Here is a 13936-nt window from a genome sequence, read left to right on the forward strand (position 1 = left end):
TTGGGTCCCTAGAGAAGGGCTCTGGGGAAAGGGGTGGGGCACGGCTGCTTTTCTCTGGGCAGGAGGGGCAGATTGTTGCCACAAACACCTTTTTAATGGGTGCACTTCTGCAATTTCCAGGGTGGTGAGGGCCTGCAAAGTTTGACTTACTTCAGGGGCTTTTGCCACCAGAGCCAAGAGGGTTGTCTTGGTGTATGGCAGGGCTCCTCTTAAAAGCAATTGTAAGGTGTTGAGGCCCAGCATGGCTTGTCCGTTGGTGTCCTTTCCCTGTAGGAGTAGCACCTGTATAGACCCATTGGAGCATGCCTAGATGCCCAAGCAGCTCCCTTCCTTCCTCTGTGCAGCCACACTCAGCTCTTGAGGACAGTAAACTCATGCTGGGGTATGCCAAATGCCAGGCCATAAACAGCCATTGCAACAAGGTATAGACATGATTCATAGCTGCCCCCTGTACCTCTCGTGTCCCACTCAGCTGTGTTCCTTGGATAACCTTGACTCGGTCTTAGGTAATGAAACAGTCTTACTGTCCTTGGAGATGGCTGCCAGCTGTTGGCTCTCTCAACCCGTGAGTAGCAGAGTAGCAGACCACTTCCTGTCATGTACATGCAGTATAGCTAAGTGGCACCCTTCTGATGGTCCCTGCATCAGGTCTTTGAGCAGGCCTTGAATCTCCCTCCATATTAAGGGGTGGGCTTCCTTTGTGCTTCCCTCTAGTATCTGGGCACCCTTCTTCATCTTAGCTGGCTATGGAGGTGGCAGCTGACTTCCCTGCCATATGCCAGATGGTGATGGTAGTGGTTAGGGTGCAGCCAGTGGCAGTCTAGCACACTCAGGATCATCATTCCACAGCTCACAGGACTCCGCGCACCCAGGCAAAGTGCTGCAACCTTGAAATGAACCTGTGTGACTCAGGCATGTTGTTCATGGGCCGCAGCTAGACGCACCCAACAAACATCATAGGGTGTCATGCATCCCTTAGATAGCTGCACAGTCTCATCAAGAGTGCATGGAGGGCAGCTGGAAGGTGCCCTTTGGTGATTTTATGGACTTTTCTGGTGGCATTAGCTCAGGGGTCCATTAGGGGATGATCCTCTAACTCCCCCATTGGCAGACAGCAGCAGGCAAGTTTCTTAATATTTTTTACCTGGGCTCTTTTGGTAGATGGTGTCATGGTGCCTGGAATTTTCAGGGTGAGGAGCTCCTCTTGCACCACAGGGGCTAGAGACACTCCAGTTGGTGGTCACCTCTTCAAGCCAGTGACGTACCGTTGGTGTCCATACCATCCTCCTCCTGGGAGCTTCTCCCTCCTTATTAGTTACGTGGGTACCATCTTCATCGCCAGTCCAGGATTTATGGATGGCAAAGTCTCCAGGGTTGACTTTTCTCCTTGGGTTCAGTCTGTGTCAAAGATGATGTTTACGCAGATTTAGTCAAGCAACACTCTTACAAGAGTAACAGCAGGAGCATGCCAATGTTAGGGGCATCTTAGAGTCAGGAGGTCATGCAACTGACTGACGGGGAGGACTTCTATCCAGAGATGGCTGTCACAATTTTGGGGGGAATCTTATCTCTTTTATACTTGTATTCAGTCCAGGTCAGTTACCAGGTATTTCTTTCATAAAGAGTGTTCAAGCTAGTATTTTAAGGTTTATTTTAAAGTTTCTAAAAGTTACACCTGTGCTGAGGTGGCCTTGACTGTGGAAATCCCCTAGCTAGGATTGCATCATGCTCTTGAATGGTGCATAGTGTCAGCCTTGCAAGATGCTTTAGTAAATTTACTGCCTATCATTAATTTTATAGCTATAATGTGTCTCTAGAGTATGCCACAGCTTTTTTTTTTTCCCTGTTATAGTTTTAAATTCATGAGGTGGAGCTAATGCTTAACTAAATGGCTAGTCTTTCTTTTTTTAATATAAGCATTAAAAAGTATGAATTTCCCTCTAAATCTGATTTAACATGGCTCATAAATTTTAATATCTAGTAGTTTTATTATCATTCAGTTCAGAAATTTCCATCATGATTTTTTCTTTGACCTATGGGTTATTTAAAAATATGTCTTTATTTCCAAACATTTTGAGATTTTCAGGTTATTCTTTTATTGTTGTTATTGAATGCTAGTTTAATTTTACTGGGGTCAAAGAAAATAACCCATATGGTTTCAGTTTCCCACCTCCAATAACAGTCATCTAGTTGATTTTCCAACCTTACTAATAGTTTGCCATTTTCTCAGACTTCACCAACAGATTCCTACCTCCACCTACCTCTGTTCCAAAGCCAATTCCATGTGTTATGGTATCACCCCACTTTTAGGTACACATTTCTGTATCAGTAATACATTATTGTGTTACAACCCACCCCAAATGCTAGTGGCTTGAAACAATGACCATTTTATTTGCTCGTGATCTATTGGATCAGCAGTTTGGACTGGGCTTAGTTTCGTTGTACTTCACTGTTCTCAGCTGGGCTTCCAGTTATCTGGTGGCTCTTCTTGGGCTGGGCTGCAGTCATCTAGTGACTCTTCTTGGGATGAATGGCCTAAGATGGCCTCACTCACATGTCTGAGTGTTTGTGCTGGCTGTTGACTGGGCCACATGCCTCCAGCATGCAATCCAGGGCTCACATGGCAACAGCATCTACTAGGACAAGCCCCCAAACACAGCTATTTTCCAGGCCTGTATTTACTCAGCATTTGCTGTGTCCCATTAGCCAAAGCAAGTCATGTAGCCAAGCCCAGGTTTGTGGCAGGGAATTACACAAGGGTGTGGCTATGAATAGGCATAATCCTTGTCATTACTTTAATAGTCTACTTCAGTGTCTGTTATCAGTTTTGGAAAATTCTCAGCCATTATCTCTTTAGATATTGCCTTTTCTCTATTCCCTCTCTCCTTTCCTTTTGGAACACTGATTTAAGTCTCATTCTGTCTCTGTATCTCTTAACCTCTCCCATGTATTTTCTGTCTCCTTTTGTTTCTGCTACTTTCTGGTTTATCTCTGTTCATTTCTTATCTGTTTTCTGGCTGTGCTTCTTTAGCTATATCTGATCAGCTATTTAAACCTATCCATTAGTTTAAAAATTTTGTGTTATTGTGTTTCTGATTTCTTTTCCAAATCTACTATCTTTTAAAATAATGGTTTATTTTTGGGTGAAACAATAATTGGGTCTGATCTATTGTGATCTGAAACCCTGCTTGGTACTTAAATTGCTTGAGTAGTGAGTGCACACACACACACACACACACACACACACACACACACACACGGCATAGGACTGTGGGGTTGGGAGGAGCAGGAAATGCTAACCTATCTTGTGCTGCAACGAATTTAGTAGTAAAAGACTTACCTGGCTTTAGTTACTTCGTTTGTGGTTTGTGCTGTCTGTATTAATGTATTTTTTTGTTTCTTTAATGGATCCTTGACATTAATATTTATTGAACACAAAAATTCTATTTCCCCTCATAGGAACACATTAAACATTATTTTAAAGTAAAAAAAAAAAAAATGTTAAAATGTGCAAGGGGAGAAATTGAGATATAGGCATTAACTTTTTCCTCCCTGCTGCATAAGCATCATTTTAAGTGGCTCTGAGGTAAGTCTTAGCCGACCTCAGTCATATCTCCGTTTTCCAAGAGAAACATACTAGTACAGTTTATCAGTCTAAATAATATTTGTCCTCTCTCTCAGGAGTGTTGTGAATATATCTTGAGATAAAGCATGTAAAACTGCTTGAAAAGATGTAAGAGCTTTTTATAAAATTATTTTTAGATGGCCTTCACTATATATACATGCTTATGTGAATTATAGAATATGGAAGCCCTAATGGGTAGGATTACAGAGGGACCCAGGGAAAACTAAGGAGAGAGGAATTATACTGGAGTGTGATTTTTAGTAAATAGGGGATATATCTACAGAATAGTTATGAAGTTTTGGTGAAACTGAAAATTTCCTTTGCTGGTAGCTTGAAAATGGACCCAACCCTTTGGGAAAGGAATTGGTAGTACGTAGCAATATCCACCAGATGTTTATACTCTTTGACCTCATGACCCCACTGCTTTGGAATTTGTCCAAAGAAAATAATCCAATAGAAGAAGAGCTTATAATTTGTGAAGATGTTTATTTATTAAAGTATTATTTATAGAAATGAAAAATTAGAAAATTAAAACTCTAACATTAGAGGAATGGCTAGAGGAACATTAGAGGGACAGATATATTTAGGCGTATCTGATCAAGGAATATTTTGCAGCAGTTATGAAAACTATAAAGCAGCATAAAGATATTTGATATGGTGCTAAATGATCTTGTTTGAACCCCACTGATTAAAAGTATGTACTTAGAGACTTAAAGGTTAGTATACAAAAATATAATCTTGTGGCATTAGGTGGTTGGGTTGTGGGCATTTTTCCCCCTTTGTTTTCCAAACATACAATGGTATTACTAATTTCTGATGAAAATATTAAACTGAAACATATAAGAGGTTTCAAATGGGGAGAATATGTCAGGGGGGAGATCCCTTTTCATATTTCTTGGATTGGGGAAAAGAAAAGGTTTTAAAGTTATGCCTCAAGGTTAAGAATATCGGGCACAAGAACCCAAGAATTTTGTCTCTGTTTTTACATTTCTCTAGGAAACTTTTTGTTAATCCTCCTTCAGACAAAATTGAATACTCTTTCTTCCATAGTCCCCGGTACTTAACTTCTCTCAATGTACCTGTTTCACTTCGTTTCATTTATTTCTTGACTTTTTTCTGTTACATATTAAAGTTCTTGAAGAACAGCTGTCCATCTTTGTATTCCCTGCCCTTGACATATTCTCTGGTACATAGAAAATGCTTAATAAATGTTTATTGAATAGATGTGCGAATGAGTAAAATAATGCTTTTGTTAAAATTAGTTAATATACTTTTGATTATTGGCTAATATAAGATAGTTTTGCATGTTTTGGGGATACTTAGGATTGAGATTTGGTTGATTTCATAATTTTTACTGTGAGTAATTTTTCATGTCTTGTTTTTGTTTCACAATAATTAGCCCTTTCTGGACTTTGATTGTTATTATCCAAATAAACATTGCTTAAAGCTTAATTTTTACTTCTAAATACTGGTTAATTAAACAATGATTTATAGTCTTTAAATAATGTCAGTTTCAAAATTAGCTATCATATATTTATACAGTTTTATATGTTCATTTGCTTCCTTTGGTATATAAAAAGAAGGAGTTCTTTATGGATAATGGATTATTTGTTGTGTCTAAAATGATTGCAGGCTTTTATGTAATATTTATGGTGAAACATGTTTATGCCATTTTAGGTATAAATAAATATGGAATTTGGGAAGTAGATCTTAACCTATCTGATATGCTGTTTTGATCGGAAAAAATGTAAATGCCTTTGCTGTGTCACTTTAGCCTTAGTGGTTATTACCAGTAGGTATAATAAACTGTATATTTCTTTATTATTTCAACTTTTACTTTAGCTTTTCAATGATCTGTTTAAGAATAATGCCAACCGTGCTGAGAATATAGAAAGAAAGCAAAATCAGAATTATTTTATGGAGGTGATGACTGTAGAAGGAGTCTATGATTACCTGATGTATGTAGGTAAGATCTAAGTGTTTATGTTAAGACCTGTTTTTCAGTCATCTATTGTGTTTCTTTAATGCAAATTAATGTACTTGAGTATTGCCCTATCATAATTACTTTTTTTATTGAAGTTACTTCTTTTATGAGAATTCAATACACTTGGTTTTGAACATATTAAAGTTACTAGTTTACAAATGAAATATTGGCTATTGTCATTTACTGGTGTTTTCTGTATTAGAAAATGTTCAAATACCCATTTATCTTAACAAGGTATTCCATGTCATCCTTCTCAGGAAGGGTGGTTTTCCAGGTTCCTGACTGGCTTCATCATCTCTTAATGGGAACTCGAATCCTCTTCAAAAATACCCTGGAAATGTATACTGACTACTATCTTCAGTGTAAATTAGAACAGCTATTTCAGGAGCACCGTTTGGTCTCACTCATAACACTTCTCAGAGGTTCGTATTTTCTCGTGTATTTGTTTCACAGAGTTTTTGTACTCTTGATTTTAACTGAATCTAAAAGATTTTTTTTTCTTCGTTTTATTAGTATTTCTGTTATGAAGAAATACTTTGTGTATAAGTAATTGAATATTCTAACAAATATTTCTTTTTGTCTCTTTTTCAGATGCTGTATTCTGTGAAAACACGGAACCTCGCTCTCTCCAAGACAAGCGAAAGCGAGCAAAACAGACTTTTGAAGAAATGATGAATTTCATTCCAGGTGTAATATTTAAAGAAGTAACTTAAACTCAGATAAATTTGCTTTCCTTTGAGACCACAATATATAGTGATCATTGAGGCAAATTTTTACTCTTGAGTTTTCATTTTAGAAATAGTTAGAAGGACCAATTAAAATGAACTCTTCAGTTAAATAATAGTTGATTTTTATGATTTTTGCACGAAAAGCTTTAAGACAGGGCTAGTTCTACACAGATGATAGCCATATTCTTTCAATAATAAATTATAATCAAACCGATCCAAGGGACATGTTTTTGGGATAATTGGAGTCCTGATGCCCACCATATCATGAGAAGAGCTGCCCTAGTATATACAACTGAAAGATTGGAATTCACTCCTTTATTACAAATTTATTGAGCACATGCCATGTGCCAGGCACTATACAGAATGCAAGGGATATAAGAAATGTACTGAGGAGCTCAGTGTGGCGGGAAAGATAGACATAAAGATCAAACATACATGTGATAATAGAGCCTTTTTCAAGTTACAGAGGTATCATAGATAGAGGAGAAAAATGGTCACCTCTCCTGTAAAGTAAATGAGTAGTAATAACCCCTTACTGAGATAAGAAATACAAGGAAAAAATGTCAAGGGGTCAAAGCGGAAGATACCTACTTTAGGACATTTTGAGTATGAAATGCCTATAAATGATTCAGGAGGGAATGTTTAGGAAACAATTGGATATCCAGGTTTGGAACTTGGAAAAAAGTGGTATAGGCTAGAGATATGGGGGTCATGTGTGAGTGGATAATGCTCAGAGAGAAAATATAGAGTAAGAAGAGAAGAGAGGTTAGGACAGAACCCTAGAGAATTCTTAACATTGAAGAATTCATTTCATTTAGTCCTGCTGCTCTGTTTGAAGACAATTAAGTTAACTCCCTGGGCTGAATGTGAAAATGAATGTAAGTTATTTTGGAGTTGTCTTCTCTGTAGGTAAAAGATGAAAAAGTTTCTTACCTGTTTTGTAATACAGTCAGATCTTAGCATTCATAGTTTTGACAGTCTCATTTTTGATATTCTAAAACAACATGGAAAGCCAACGAATATAGTATTTGTTATTTTGCTGAGGCATGAGTTTGAGTCACATCTGCAAGACTTCTGTTTGGGAAGGAGTCATTTAGCTTGTGAGTAAGCCTAGCATTCCTTCCTGTTGTCGTCTTCTCATCTCTTAAATAAAATAGTGACTCTGTAAGGATCTGAAAGGATCACTTAGATTTGTCCATTATGCTTCATGCATTTTAATGTGTAGTGTTGTTGAATTAAAGAATGCACAAAGATTCATATTGAGTTACATATTTTGAAAATATCAAGGGTCTTTTATTCTAATTGTAAATTGAATTTGACCTTTGTATCTTAGGTTATATTTGCCTTATAGAAGCAAACTTAAAGTGAGAATTTTCCATGAACATTAAGAGTTTTAGTTAAGATTGAGGGGGGGCAAATATTTGAGCTCCTTGTTTACTTAAGAATAATTTCCTTCCTTGGGGAAAAACATTCAGCAGAAATTTTAATAAGGATTGGCCTTGATACAAGATAACTGTGAAGTCAAGAAGGAATCTGAACTTTTTGGACCCTAAATTAGTGTTTAAATATTTATAGCATTTCCCAAAATGATTGTTCAGTAAGATGGTTAATAGTAATTATGCAAAAAGTAGAGAAGTAAATTTAAAAGTGGTCATAGTCATTAAAGAAACTCTAGGTTAAAGAAATTAAACTTTCCTTTTTCGTCTTATATTAAGATATTCAAATGTTATGAAAATACATAGAATTAAAAGCAGTGGTCATCCTCTCCCCACTGTGCAGAAGTAGCCACATGCTCCAGTTTGAATGTGAATCCTTGCAGACATTTTTCTATGCATTTATATATACGGATGTACAAAGATATATACATCATTTTAGTGTTTTTTTTCTCCTTACCCTAATGGGATGATATACTAGGTATTATTTCCCAACTGTCTTTTATCATTTAATAGCACAAACAGGTTTCTTTACTGCAGTATTTCTTGGAACTTGTGGTATGCATTGGACAACATGAATCTTAAAAGGAAGATGCATGAATACTGTATTTTTCAACTTGACTATAAAACCCTTTTTTTCAGGAGCATCTTGCTGAAGCACTGGCTTAGGAAATGCTGGTTAAAGTTTTTGTCTAATATCTGGGATACAGGGTGGTGATTTTGCTGTATGATCCAGTTAATAACAACTTACTTCATAATATAAAGTGATTTCACATGTGGTTTCTTATTTTGATCAAATAGTCAAATGTATTGGTGAAGAAGCCAAGTATGAAAGCATCAGACTTCTATTTGATGGTTTACAGCAGCCAGTACTCAACAAGCAGGTAAAATTCATTAAAACAGCCTAGTTTTGTCTAGGTCTGGTGCATCACACAGTAGGATATCTAACATCTTATCCCTGTAAATGACATTATACTTAATCAAGGCAATGTAATTTTCAGACATTCAAATAGGAAAAAGCATTTCTTATTTGTGTTATTCTTTTTTGATCATTGTATTTTTTCTTTATAAAATGAATTGTTTTATTTGATTTGAAATTAGCATATATTCATTGTAGAAAATTTGGAATATAGAAAACTCATGAAAAAAAAAGTAAAAATCAGTAATTCCACCATTCAGGTCACATAGAATAACCAAAGATTAACATTTTTATGTTTATAGTCTATACATATTCTATTGAGATCTTAATACAAAGTTATAATTTTGTGTCCTGTTTCTTTAAAATATTTGCTATTTATAAAACTATTTAACATGTGAGTTATGAGGCATGATAAAAGAATGTCCACATGTATACCTACCACCCATCTTAAGAAACAGAACATCATTGATACTATTGGAGCTACTTTTGTGCTTGATTAGAATATAATGTTAACCCTGTTCCCTACCTTCCTAGTTAAGGTAACAATAATCTTGAATTTTGTGTTTTGTCATTTTTGTGTTTTTTTGCCTAATGCCTTAAAAAAATACATATTTATATATTTCTTTTTTGGTATTTTAGTTGACTTATGTTTTATTGGACATTGTGATACAGGAACTCTTTCCAGAACTCAATAAGGTAACTGAAAAGCAGTAATTTTATTCCTTATTCTTTAAATGGTATGTTAATTACTTATTTTCAAATTAGAGAACCCCTGTGACTTGATCCTTTTATAAATGAACAATCTTAGCATACAGCTTGTGGTATTTTCTTTATTCAGCATTTCCACACATAGAGTGGATTTAGGGGACAGCAGCTGAATTCCCATTTTTAAAAGAAGTAATTCATAATTTGCTCAGAGCGAGCAAACATTAAAAAAATTAAACTTTCCTTTTTCGTCTTATATTAAGATATTCAAATGTTATGAAAATACATAGAATTAAAAGCAGTGGTCATCCTCTCCCCACTGTGCAGAAGTAGCCACATGCTCCAGTTTGAATGTGAATCCTTGCAGACATTTTTCTATGCATTTATATATACGGATGTACAAAGATATATACATCATTTTAGTGTTTTTTTTCTCCTTACCCTAATGGGATGATATACTAGGTATTATTTCCCAACTGTCTTTTATCATTTAATAGCACAAACAGGTTTCTTTACTGCAGTATTTCTTGGAACTTGTGGTATGCATTGGACAACATGAATCTTAAAAGGAAGATGCATGAATACTGTATTTTTCAACTTGACTATAAAACCCTTTTTTAATGGGAACTTCATCCCTTCCTGATCGCAAGCAGATAGGAACACTATACCCTTTACTCTTTCCAGAGAAAAATGTGAATTTAAGTCCTAGCATCAGAATAGACCAAGTTCTTTAGGCTGTCATCTGCATCATTGTGTGCTGTTGGAGTCAGACTTGAGTATTTTTGAAAACATTTGAGCTTAGATGTACCAAAGAGCACTGAATGAATCTTGATGACTTTGAGTTTTGCACAAGGAGTTAAGCATTATTATTTTTTACTGTGTTTATAGATTTTACTAATCCTTTTGGTCTATTGAAAAAGCCACTCTTCAAGTCTGTGGTATAGCAATGAAATGTCAGTCTTGTAGAGTAGAGAGAACCAGATTTGGACTATTTGCCTATTAATTATAGCTTTCAAGTTGCATTTATTTATTTGTTCATTTATTAAATATGTGTCAAAACAGGGTTGTAGTTTCAGACGTCTTATGGTCAGTTTTCATGGGAATCAGTACCAGAACATCTCCAACTCTATTTGAGATTTTATATGGTCTGTCACTATACCTTGCCATTTTCTTATTTCTAAAATATAGATATTATCTGCCGCACATGCCAGGTGTACTTTCTTCTGCTTTACAATTTGCATATTTCTTAGGTTCAAATTTTAATATTCTAGAGCTGTTAGGCAATTCACAAATTAACCCTATCTTACTGTCTTCTATTAAAATGGGTTTATTTTTGTTCTAGGTACAAAAGGAAGTTACCTCTGTAACATCCTGGATGTAACATTTGGATTTGGGATAGAATAACCAATTGAAATGTCTGCTGTGCTAATGTAGTAGATATGTCCTTTTTTTCTTTTCTTTTACTTCTGTATATTCTTGTATATATCATGTAATTCATTGTGTGAAAATTTGATTTTTCTTTTGTTTTAATAAAAACTAACAAATTTAATGATTAAAAGTGATTGGGTTTCATAGCCTGTCATTTTGTACCTGTTATCCATACTTTGAGTATATACCACACACTGCCATTTTTAAAAGAAGTAATTCATAATTTGCTCAGAGCGAGCAAACAAGACTGATAACCTTAATATTGTATCACTTTGAAAAGAATTATTTTTAGTGAGGGGAAACAGAAATAAGTTCTGATTTGCTTTTCTTATTTAGAAAACATTTTAGTAAATTTGTCCTCCCCCCCCCCTTTTTTTTTCATTTTCTACATAGTTAACATATCCTTTATGAGTTTTTCGTGATAAAAGAAGGAACTTCTCCTTAATGTTGATGGGTGACTGACAGGATATAGCCCTGTTGGATGTGAAAACTGGGTATCTATAGATATCTGTGATTGTATGGTTGCAAGTAAATTTCACTGAATGTGTGTAGCTATATTCCAAAAGCTCAAATAAATAATTTAGGTAAGTAGATTTTTGGATTTTGTTGTCCATTATCTCTCCAAAAGAAAAATATGGAGTTTACTGTATTCCTTGAGGAAAGTTAATTTAAAAGATTATATTATTGTTATTTATGAATAATACAAGCCAGTTTATTATATTTATCTGTGGTGTCGATGAGAATTTTAACATTACTGAAGAACTTTTGGACCTGGTACCCATGACGGATCCAACATCTGAAAATGACTTATTTTTGTATGTTGAGAAAAGTCTTGAAAAGTTTAATGTCGACTGGTCAAAATTAGTAAGTGTGACCACAGATGGTGCTCCCACGATGGTCTGTGATAACATTGGAGTTGTTGCAAAGCTTAACTCCAAGCTCAAACCATTTCGCAAGGATGCAGAACTTAAATCCATTCACTGCATTATTCACCAGGAACTGTTTTGTACTAAAAAGTTAAAACTAGAATATGTTATGGATGTTGTGATTAACATGGTGAACTGGATATGTTCCTGTGGCTTGAACCAGACAATTCAGTGCTTTGCTTAGTGAATTGGATGCACAATATGGTATTCTCCTTTACTGTACAAAGGTAAAGTGGCTTAGTCATGGTGTGGTACTGAAGAGATTCTTTGAAATGATAAAAGAGATAGATTTGTTCATGTCATCCAAGGGAAAATCCTTTCCCCAGCTCATCAACGATGATTGGATCAGAGACCTGCCCTTTTTGGTTGATATTACAAACCATATAAACACTTTGAATATTTCTCTACAAAGGCGTTCCCAAGTAGTTACCCAAATGTATGATTTAGTTTGCTCTTTCCTAGCGAAACTGAGTCTTTGGGAAACTCATTTGGTAGTAAATAATCTGGCTCACTTTCCTGCACTGAAATAAGCTTCCAGAAATGAAAGTGATGGCTTGATCTACATCCCCAGAATTGTAGAGTTGAAGACTGAATTCCAAAAAAGGCTTTTTGATTTCAAACATTATGAAAATGAACTCATATTGTTTAGCTCGCCTTTCTCAATTAACATCAGTGGTGTTAAGGAAGAATTACAAATGGAAGTTATTGAACTGCAGTGTAATACAGTTCTGAAAACTAAATATCATGACAGGATACCAGAATTCTACAAGTATCTTGGCGAGAGTTACCCTAAACATAAAAACCATTGTGCAAATATTCTGTCCATGTTTGGAAGTACCTATGTCTGTGAACAGCTCTTTTCTGTTATGAAATTGAGTAAAACTAAATTTCGCTCCCAGTTAAAGGATACAAGATTGAATTCAGTTCTACACATTGCAACTTGGAATATGAGACCTGATGTTGACATCTTGGTGCAGAAAAAAGGTGTCAGGTTTCTGGTTCAAAGTCAAAGGAGTAACAGATTATGAAAAAAATTTTATAATTAAAGATTTCTGTTTTTCAATGAGTATTTTTAAATTTTAACTTTGAAATATCCAGTATTGTAAATTTTGTATATTACGTGCTTGAACCATGGTTCAATAAAAAGATTAAGTTTGAGTACCTTTTTGCTGATATTTGTTTTTCCCTATTTTGCCCTGCTGTACTTGTTTTTGTAACCTATTTTGCTACCCATCTTGAGTCTGAGGCTCCTGCCCAATGGACTCAGTTGCTATAATTAGTTTTTATGTCTTTCCGTTTGTCTCCAGACAGGGACCTACCGTCTTTAGTAAAATGTGCCTGACCTCTAGAATTTCTCTGGTCCTTGGGCCATGTTGTGCCATTTATCAATTTATTGCCTCTTAGTGCCAAATTCATAATTTATTGCCTGCTCTCCAAAAATGGATCTGGGCCCTTTAAATATCTTTCCTTAGCCATCAGGTATGATGTTACACTTTGTCAGTAGAGGAAACTGGAAATATATTGCAAAGTAAAGGGTTTTCCTTCTCCAGCACCAGGTTCCAGCAGCACATAAGAGCCAGCACCTTGCTCCAGGATCCCCCTTCAGGGAGTTTTGTAATCGAGTCCCTCTGGTGAGACAGCTTTCTCCAGTACCCTGGAGAACGGATTTGCAGCAAGTTCTGCCAGTGTCACACTGCAGCAGTTTTTCTGCTATTCTGTAAATCTAGGCACGTGACCACAGCCCTAGGTGTGGTGGCTGCTCTTTGTGTGCTATTTCTGTATTCTTTAGAATTCTATTTACTTCTTACTAGCCAATGCCTCTACTCCAGTCCACAATTCAACAAATATTTGTTGAGAACACACCACATGCAAGGTATTCTGAGAGCAGGCCAGTTCCTTCACTTATTCATTCTGTGATCTTGAGCTGGCCTCCTTGCTCCTCTTGAGCTTCACCTCCTTCATCCATAAAATGGAGCTGTTACCACATGAATTAGTTATGTATTGCTGCATGAAAGTTATCTCAAAATGTAGTGGCTAAAAACAAACATAATGACCCCTGAGGGTCAGAAATCTGGGTGTAGCTTAGCTGGGTGATTCCAACTCAGGGTCTCTCAAATAGTTAGAGTCAAATTGTCCACTGGGTCTGCAGTCATCTGAAGGCTTTACTGGGGCTAGAAGATCTGTGTCG

At 35.9% G+C, this 13936-nt stretch overlaps 1 protein-coding gene across 5 annotated transcripts in view; it reads left to right on the top strand.

Moving 5' to 3' along the window:
* The window catches only part of SNX14 (sorting nexin 14), a 110145-nt gene extending 99189 nt beyond the window's left edge, over positions 1-10956 (top strand). For all 5 annotated transcript variants that reach the window (XM_037842077.1, XM_037842079.1, XM_037842078.1 and 2 more), the window contains 6 exons: positions 5468-5591; positions 5867-6031; positions 6201-6296; positions 8572-8654; positions 9329-9385; positions 10737-10956. In XM_037842077.1, coding sequence (XP_037698005.1) covers positions 5468-5591; positions 5867-6031; positions 6201-6296; positions 8572-8654; positions 9329-9385; positions 10737-10775 — 564 coding nt within the window. In that variant the 3' untranslated portion in view covers positions 10776-10956. The remainder of the gene's footprint in view (positions 1-5467; positions 5592-5866; positions 6032-6200; positions 6297-8571; positions 8655-9328; positions 9386-10736) is intronic.
* The last annotated feature ends 2980 nt before the right edge of the window (positions 10957-13936 follow it).

Source organism: Choloepus didactylus, chromosome 7 (genome assembly GCF_015220235.1).
Source record: "Choloepus didactylus isolate mChoDid1 chromosome 7, mChoDid1.pri, whole genome shotgun sequence".
Taxonomy (NCBI): domain Eukaryota; kingdom Metazoa; phylum Chordata; class Mammalia; order Pilosa; family Megalonychidae; genus Choloepus; species Choloepus didactylus.